The sequence below is a fragment of the Gorilla gorilla genome, chromosome 22 (assembly GCF_029281585.2).
Source record: "Gorilla gorilla gorilla isolate KB3781 chromosome 22, NHGRI_mGorGor1-v2.1_pri, whole genome shotgun sequence".
NCBI lineage: Eukaryota > Metazoa > Chordata > Mammalia > Primates > Hominidae > Gorilla > Gorilla gorilla.
The window spans coordinates 48040835-48049253 of NC_073246.2; the positions used below are offsets into that span (position 1 = coordinate 48040835).

General features: G+C 61.0%; 1 protein-coding gene across 6 annotated transcripts in view; it reads left to right on the forward strand.

The window, feature by feature from the left end:
• COL6A2 (collagen type VI alpha 2 chain) overlaps window positions 1–4335 on the forward strand; it is a 35377-nt gene extending 31042 nt beyond the window's left edge. For 3 of the 6 annotated variants that reach the window (XM_055373791.2, XM_055373789.2, XM_055373790.2), the window contains exon 28: window positions 3442–4335. In XM_055373791.2, the coding sequence (XP_055229766.1) occupies window positions 3442–4040 (599 nt within the window). In that variant the 3' untranslated portion in view covers window positions 4041–4335. Of the gene's footprint in view, window positions 1–695 lie in introns of all 6 variants that reach the window. The other 3 variants (XM_063702553.1, XM_055373792.2, XM_055373793.2) reach the window with 1 other exon arrangement.
• Window positions 4336–8419: the final 4084 nt, after the last annotated feature.

The following is an 8419-nucleotide window of genomic DNA, read 5'->3' on the forward strand; positions in this document are numbered from 1 at the left end:
CCAGACAGCCCTGTCCACCCCAAAGCCCAGCCACCCTGGGCCTGCACCAGGCCTGTGGAGTTCTCAGTTGCGTGGGGACCAGAGGGGGCTGGAGAAACAAACCGGACGCAGCTGAAGGCAGTCAGGGCGGGGCCCACTCACCGATAAGAGCTGCATAGGGGCCACAGCGTAACCTGAGCTCCACTCAGTGGAAAGGAAAGGCAGAGACGTTGCAGAGCCCAGGTCTGCTCAGGGGAAGACAATTCTGGGTGTAGAGGACTCATCCCAGAAAGGCTGAGGGAGGGTTTGCCACCGCAAGCTTTCTCAGGCGGGCTCTTGATGGGTGGCTGGGGTCTTCCTGGTGATGGGGCCTGCGGCACTGGAAGCCCTACTGGAGTCTGGCGTGTCTCCGGCGCAGGTTTGGATGGAGCTGTTTTGTGCTGAAAGGTTTTCTCGGGGTCCGTGGTGTCCCCCAAAGGTGCCACCGTGCGGGTCTCCTCTCCTAGCTCCCTGCCAGCTTCCTGTCCCTGTGCTCACTGCCCCCACGCCTCCTGCCAAGGCCGAGCCACACACCCGCTCCACCTGCGTCTCCTCTACCGACTCGCCAGCCCAAATGCCACTCTTCACTCTGGCCTCGCTGAGCGGCCGCCCGAGGAGGAGCTCTGGGCCGACGCCCACCGCAGGCCTTACAGTCTTCTCTGGACGCTCCCTTGCAGATGCACCGTGGCCTGGCGGCGAGCCCCCGGTCACCTTCCTCCGCACGGAAGAGGGGCCGGACGCCACCTTCCCCAGGACCATCCCCCTGATCCAACAGTTGCTAAACGCCACGGAGCTCACGCAGGACCCGGCCGCCTACTCCCAGCTGGTGGCCGTGCTGGTCTACACCGCCGAGCGGGCCAAGTTCGCCACCGGGGTAGAGCGGCAGGACTGGATGGAGCTGTTCATTGACACCTTTAAGCTGGTGCACAGGGACATCGTGGGGGACCCCGAGACCGCGCTGGCCCTCTGCTAAAGCTCGGCCGCCCGCCCAGCCAGGCTCTCCCTGCCACACTAGCTTCCCAGGGCTGCCCCCCACAGGCTGGCTCTCAGTGGAGGCCAGAGATCTGGAATCGGGGTCAGCGGGGCTACAGTCCTTCCAGGGGCTCTGGGGCAGCTCCCGGCCTCTTCCCACGCTGGTGGCCACCGTGTCCCTTGCTGCGGCTGCATCTTCCAGTCTCTCCTCCGTCTTCCTGTGGCCGCTCTCTTTATAAGAACACCAGTCATTGAATTTAAGGCCCACCCCAAGTCCAGAATGACCTCGCAAGACCCTTAACTCACTCCCGTCTGCAGAGTCCTTCTTTGCCGCATCAGGTCACCCTTGCAGGCTCCAGGGTTTGGGCGTGGAAGTCTTTGGAGGCCCTTACTTAGCGGCCCAGCTGGGCTGCCGTGCGTCTGGGATGGGGCTGAGGGAGGGTGCTGCCCAGGTGCTGGAGAATGTTCCAGCACCAGGTTCCAGTGGAGCCTCAGAAACAGGCCCCAGAGGCTGGTGAGCCTCGCTGGGTGTGGGCACTAATCCCATCCATGGTGACTTGGGGGCGCTCACGGCCCACCTGGTGGCAGGTGAAGGCTTCGGGTTGGGCAGCAGATAGTCCTGAGGGAAGCTGGCAGTCCTGGCACCATGACGTATCTGGGCTGGTGTCATGCACAGTAGGGCGAATGGCCACGCCTGCCTGCCAGCAGCCCCAAGCCCGGGGTGTCTGCACCCTTCCACCCCAACCTCTGGGTCCCCAAAAGCACAGTCGAGGGAGCATCCACCAGGTACAACCTCTGCGGTCCTCGGAGGACTGAGCAGAGAACCCCAGGGGCCACAATGTTGGGGAGCGGCAGGGATCACCATCCAAAGGGCACAGCCCCACAGCGAGCTGACCCCGACGTTCCAACTGCAGGAGCCCTCATCCAGGCTGGGCTCTTGCCGGGCAGGGCTGTGACCATTTCTCATGGCCAGGTTCTCGTCCCCACACCCACTGCACAGGGCAGGCCAGGCTGGGCTTCCCACTGTGGGGATGAAGGATCCTCCACAGAAGGAGGAGAGCAGAGTCCACAGACATCCCGACACCCTCAGCCTCCCTGTGCCTGGACGGCCCACACAGCTTCCCCGTCTCCACCAGGCCCCACAGACACTGATGGAGAGAGACCCCCCAAAACCAGCCGCCCCGTGCATGTCTGTCTCCGTGTGTGTGGTGACAGCAGTGAAAATGTTATTAGTTTTGAGGGGGTTTGGGAAGCCCAGCAGTACCTGAGGAGTTTCTGGACATTTAAGCCGGTTCCCAGGTGTGGCCTTAACAGGGAGGCTGCCCTTCCTTTCACTGAATAAGCTGCGTCACTCATAAGCTCACTGAGGGAACCCCATCTGCCAGCTCGTGCGTGCTCAGACAAGGTCTGTCTCAAGCCTTCTGTGAAGGCTGCAGTGGAGCCTGAGGTCACCCTGCTGTGTTCAGAGCTTTGCTCACTACCTGTGGGGCTGCACCGTTGCACTTCCAGGGACCCCGGAAACCGAGTTTCGGGTCAGGGTCCTCTGTGTGCATTCCTGGGGGTCCATGTACCAGCTGTGACGACGTCCAGGGGTTGGGCTGAGAAGCAGACACCCTTGGGGAAACTGGCTCTGTCCCTCCCCCCCCATCCCAGGAGCTGAGGTCCTGGTGAGGACACAGGGCCAGGTCCACGCAAGGACTGTCCGTGTCCTGTCCTGTGGTCTCTGGCCCCACGTGACACCCACACGTGTGGTGGGCGGCCTGGCCTGGGTTGTGGCTATGGCCAGGCCCCCAAGCTGTCCCCAGTGCCCAGGGCTGGTGACCACCCAGGCAGGTGGGGGCCCCGCTTGGTAACAGAGTCATAGGGCAGAGCCCACCTGGGCTGCCACAGAAGGTCTGGCTGCCCCTGTGCCCACTGCTCCCCACCATGGCCAATCAGAAGAGTCAGGTGCTCCCGGTCTTTCCGGGAGGGACGTGGCCCAACCAGCGCTAGGTGTTCTGAGCAGCTCTGGGACCCAGCAAGTGAGGGGTCAGGCTGGGGGGTGTCAGAGCCAGGGTCCTCCTTAAGTCCCTCCCACACCACACAGACAGTGGCCCTTTTGTGGGCAGCAAATTCTTGAGCCATGAAAGGATGCTTTGGGCCCCTTCCCTCCCAGGAGGGCAGCCTGTGCAGGGATGGCGCTCAGCAGGTGGACAGGGCCTGGGGCCTGAATCAGGGTCTCAGGCCTGGGAGCACCAGCAGAGGAGATGGCGGCTCCCAGGAGTACCGCCTCAGAGAGGCTTGGGCTGAGGACACACACCCAGGGCTGCCCTGCAGAAACGCCCCCGCAGAGCCCAGTGGTCTGTGGGGTTGCAGGCAGGGTGCGAATGGAAGGGCATAGGTGCAGGGCTGGGGCCCGCCCGGTCCTGCCAACCTCCCCTCCGCCCAGCCCGCACCTGCGTCTCCCCACAGAGCTGTCCGTGGCACAGTGCACGCAGCGGCCCGTGGACATCGTCTTCCTGCTGGACGGCTCCGAGCGGCTGGGTGAGCAGAACTTCCACAAGGCCCGGCGCTTCGTGGAGCAGGTGGCGCGGCGGCTGACACTGGCCCGGAGGGACGACGACCCTCTCAACGCACGGGTGGCGCTGCTGCAGTTTGGTGGCCCCGGCGAGCAGCAGGTGGCCTTCCCGCTGAGCCACAACCTCACGGCCATCCACGAGGCGCTGGAGACCACGCAATACCTGAACTCCTTCTCGCACGTGGGCGCAGGAGTGGTGCACGCCATCAATGCCATCGTACGCAGCCCGCGTGGCGGGGCCCGGAGGCACGCAGAGCTGTCCTTCGTGTTCCTCACGGACGGCGTCACGGGCAACGACAGTCTGCACGAGTCGGCGCACTCCATGCGCAAGCAGAACGTGGTACCCACCGTGCTGGCCTTGGGCAGCGACGTGGACATGGACGTGCTCACCACTCTCAGCCTGGGCGACCGCGCCGCCGTGTTCCGCGAGAAGGACTACGACAGCCTGGCGCAACCCGGCTTCTTCGACCGCTTCATCCGCTGGATCTGCTAGCGCCGCCGCCCGGGCCCCGCAGTCAAGGGTCGTGAGCCCACCCCGTCCATGGTGCTAAGCGGGCCCGGGTCCCACATGGCCAGCACCGCTGCTCACTCGGAGGACGCCCTGGGCCCGCGCCTCTCCAGCTCCTCCCATGGGGTCCCCGTAGCCCCAGCCCCCGCCCAGCCCCAGGTCTCCCCAGGCCCTCCGCAGGCTGCCCGGCCTCCCTCCCCCTGCAGCCATCCCAAGGCTCCTGACCTACCTGGCCCGAGCTCCGGAGCAAGCCCTGACCCAATAAAGGCTTTGAACCCACTGCGTGCCTGCTTGCGAGCTTCTGTGCTCAGGAGAGACCTCAAAGGTGTCTTGTGGCCAGGAGGGAAACACTGCAGCTGTCGCTCGCCCACCAGGGTCAATGGCTCCCCCGGGCCCAGCCCTGTCCTCCTAGGACATCAACTGCAGGTGCTGGCTGACCCCGCCTGTGCAGACCCCACAGCCTTGATCAGCAAACTCTCCCTCCATCCCCAGCCAGGCCCAAAGTGCTCTAAGAAGTGTCACCATAGCTGAGGGTCTTCTGTGGGTGGACGCATGATTAACACTAGACGGGAGACAGCAGCTTCTGAGCTTGTTTTGTACTGTGTGGAGATCTCAGTGAGTTTTTGCTGTTCAGACCCCCAGAGTCCTTCAGGCTCAGCTCAGGAGCACCACAGTGAACCAGAGGCTCCACAGGCAGGTGCTGACCTGGTAGGAGTGGGCTTGGCGGCCATCACAGGGCACCACAGACACAGCTTGAACAACTACCAATATCGGCCACAGCTCTGGAGGCGTCAGCCGGGCCATGCTTCCTCTGGAGGGCTACAGAAGGGCCTGCCCCGGCCTCTCCCCAGCATCCCAGGGTTCCTGAGCTCCTGGATACAAGTCACCACACTGGACTGAGGCTCAGCCTGCTCTAGAATACCTCACCTAAGTCACACTGGACCAAGGCTCAGCCTATCCTGGGATGAGCTCACCCGAGTCACACTGGGCCAGGGCTCAGCCTATCCTGGGATGAGCTCACCCGAGTCACACTGGGCCAGGGCTCAGCCTATTTTAGGATGAGCTCACCAGAGTCACACTGGACCAAGGCTCAGCCTGCTCTAAGGTGAGCTCACCCGAGACACTGGACCAGAGATCAGCCTATTCCAGGATGAGCTCACCCGAGTCACACTGGACCAGGGCTCAGCCTATTCTGGGATGACCTCACCTGAGTCACACTGGACCAGGGCTCAGCCTATTCCAGGATGACCTCACCTGAGTCACACTGGACCAGGGCTCAGCCTATTCCAGGATGACCTCACTCGAGTCACACTGGACCACAGATCAGCCTATCCTGGGATGAGATCAGCCTATCCCGGGCTGAGATCAGCCTATCCCGGGCTGAGATCAGCCTATCCCGGGCTGAGATCAGCCTATCCTGGCATGAGCTCACCCGAGTCACACTGGCCCAGGGCTCAGCCTATTCCGGGATGGGCTCAGCCTATTCCGGGATGGGCTCAGCCTATTCCGGGATGAGCTCACCCGAGTCACACTGGACCAGGGCTCAGCCTATTCCAGGATGAGCTCACCAGAGTCACAGTGGACCAAGGCTCAGCCTGCTCTAGGATGACCTCACTCGAGTCACACTGGCCCAGGGCTCAGCCTATTCCAGGATGACCTCACTCGAGTCACACTGGACCAGAGATCAGCCTATCCTGGGATGAGATCAGCCCATCCTGGGATGAGATCAGCCCATCCTGGGATGAGATCAGCCTATCCTGGGATGAGCTCACCCGAGTCACACTGAACCAAGGCTCAGCCTGCTCAAGGATGACCTCACTGGAGTCACACTGGACCAGGGATCAGCCTATTCTGGGATGAGCTCACCCGAGTCACACTGGACCAGGGCTCAGCCTATTCTGGGATGAGCTCACCCGAGTCACACTGGACCAAGACTCAGCCTATTCTGGGATGACCTCACTTGAGTCACACTGGACCAAGGCTCAGCCTATTCCGGGATGAGCTCACCCGAGTCACACTGGACCAGGGCTCAGCCTATTCTAGGATGACCTCACTCGAGTCACACTGGACTAGGGCTCAGCCTGTTTTAGGATGAGCTCACCAGAGTCACAGTGGACCAAGGCTCAGCCTACTCTAGGATGACCTCACTGGAGTCACACTGGCCCAGGGCTCAGCCTATTCCAAGATAACCTCACCCCAGTCACACTGGACCCTGCTCCAGGATGATCTCACCTGAGCTCACTGCATCTGCAAAGACCCCATTTCCAAACAAGGTCACATCCAGAGGTTTGGGGTTTGGGGCTTGGGGCTTGGGGCTTGGGGTTAGGGGTTAGGGGTTAGGATCGGGGTTAGGGGTTAGGGGTTAGGATCGGGGTTAGGGATTAGGATCAGGGTCAGGGTAAGGGGTTAGGGGTAAGGGGTTAGGGGTAAGGGGTTAGGGGTAAGGGGTAAGAGGCAAGGGGTTAGGGGTAAAGGGTTAGGGGTTAGGGGTAAAGGGTTAGGGGTTAGGGGTAAGGGGTTAGGGGTTAGGGGTTAGGATCAGGATCAGGATCAGGGTCAGGGTAAGGGGTTAGGATCAGGATCAGGGTCAGGGTCAGGGTAAGGGGTTAGGATCAGGATCAGGATCAGGATCAGGGTCAGGGTCAGGGTAAGGGGTTAGGATCAGGATCAGGATCAGGATCAGGATCAGGATCAGGATCAGGGTAAGGGGTTAGGGGTTAGGGGTTAGGGGTTAGGGGTTAGGGGTTAGGGGTTAGGGGTTAGGATCAGGGTTAGGGGTTAGGGTCAGGGTTAGGGGTTAGGGGTTAGGGTCGGGGTTAGGGGTTAGGGTCGGGGTTAGGGGTTAGGATCGGGGTTAGGGGTTAGGATCGGGGTTAGGGGTTAGGATCGGGGTTAGGATCAGGGTTAGGGGTTAGGATCAGGGTTAGGGGTTAGGATCGGGGTTAGGATCAGGGTTAGGGGTTAGGGGTTAGGATCGGGGTTAGGATCAGGGGTAGGGGTTAGGATCAGGGGTAGGGGTTAGGGGTTAGGGGTTAGGGGTTAGGGGTGGGGGTAGGGGGTAGGGGTTAGGGGTTAGGGTTAGGGGTAGGGGTTAGGGATTAGGGGTTAGGGGTTGGGGGTAGGGGGTAGGGGGTAGGGGTAGGGGTTAGGGGTTAGGGGTTAGGGGTTAGGGGTTAGGGGTTAGGGGTAGGGGTTAGGGGTTAGGGGTAGGGGTTAGGATCGGGGTTAGGATCGGGGTTAGGATCGGGGTTAGGATCGGGGTTAGGATCAGGTTTAGGGGTTAGGATCAGGTTTAGGGGTTAGGATCGGGGTTAGGATCAGGGTTAGGATCAGGGTTAGGGGTTAGGGTCGGGGTTAGGATCGGGGTTAGGATCGGGGTTAGGATCAGGGTTAGGGGTTAGGGGTTAGGGTCGGGGTTAGGATCGGGGTTAGGATCGGGGTTAGGATCAGGGTTAGGGGTTAGGATCAGGGTTAGGGGTTAGGGGTTAGGGGTTAGGATCGGGGTTAGGGGTTAGGATCGGGGTTAGGGGTTGGGGTTAGGATCGGGGTTAGGGGTTGGGGTTAGGATCGGGGTTAGGGGTTAGGATCGGGGTTAGGGGTTAGGGGTTAGGATCGGGGTTAGGGGTCAGGGGTTAGGATCAGGATCATGGTCGGGGTTAGGATCAGGGTCGGGGTTAGGATCAGGGTCGGGGTTAGGATCAGGGTCAAGATCAGGGTCAGGGTCAGGGTTAAGATCAGGGTCAGGGTTAAGATCAGGGTCAGGGTCAGGGTCAGGGTCAGGGTTAGGGTTAAGATCAGGGTCAGGGTTAGGGTCAGGGTTAGGGTTAGGGTCAGGGTCGGGGTCAGGATCAGGGTCAAGATCAGGGTCAAGATCAGGGTCAAGATCAGGGTTAAGATCAGGGTTAAGATCAGGGTTAGGGTCAGGGTTAGGGTTAGGGTCAGGGTCGGGGTCAGGATCGGGGTCAAGATCAGGGTCAAGATCAGGGTCAAGATCAGGGTCAAGATCAGGGTTAAGATCAGGGTCAGGGTCAGGGTCAGGGTCAGGGTCAGGGTTAGGGTCAGGGTTAGGGTCAGGGTTAAGATCAGGGTCAGGGTCAAGATCAGGGTCAGGGTCAAGATCAGGGTCAGGGTCAGGATCAGGGTCAAGATCAGGATCAGGATCAGGGTCAGGATCAGGGTCAGGGTCAGGATCAGGGTCAAGATCAGGATCAGGGTCAAGATCAGGATCAGGGTCAAGATCAGGATCAGGGTCAAGATCAGGGTCAGGGTCAAGATCAGGATCAGGATCAGGGTCAGGGTCAGGGTCAGGGTCAGGGTTAGGAGTCAACATGTGAAACCGGGGGAATACAATTCACTCTGGATAC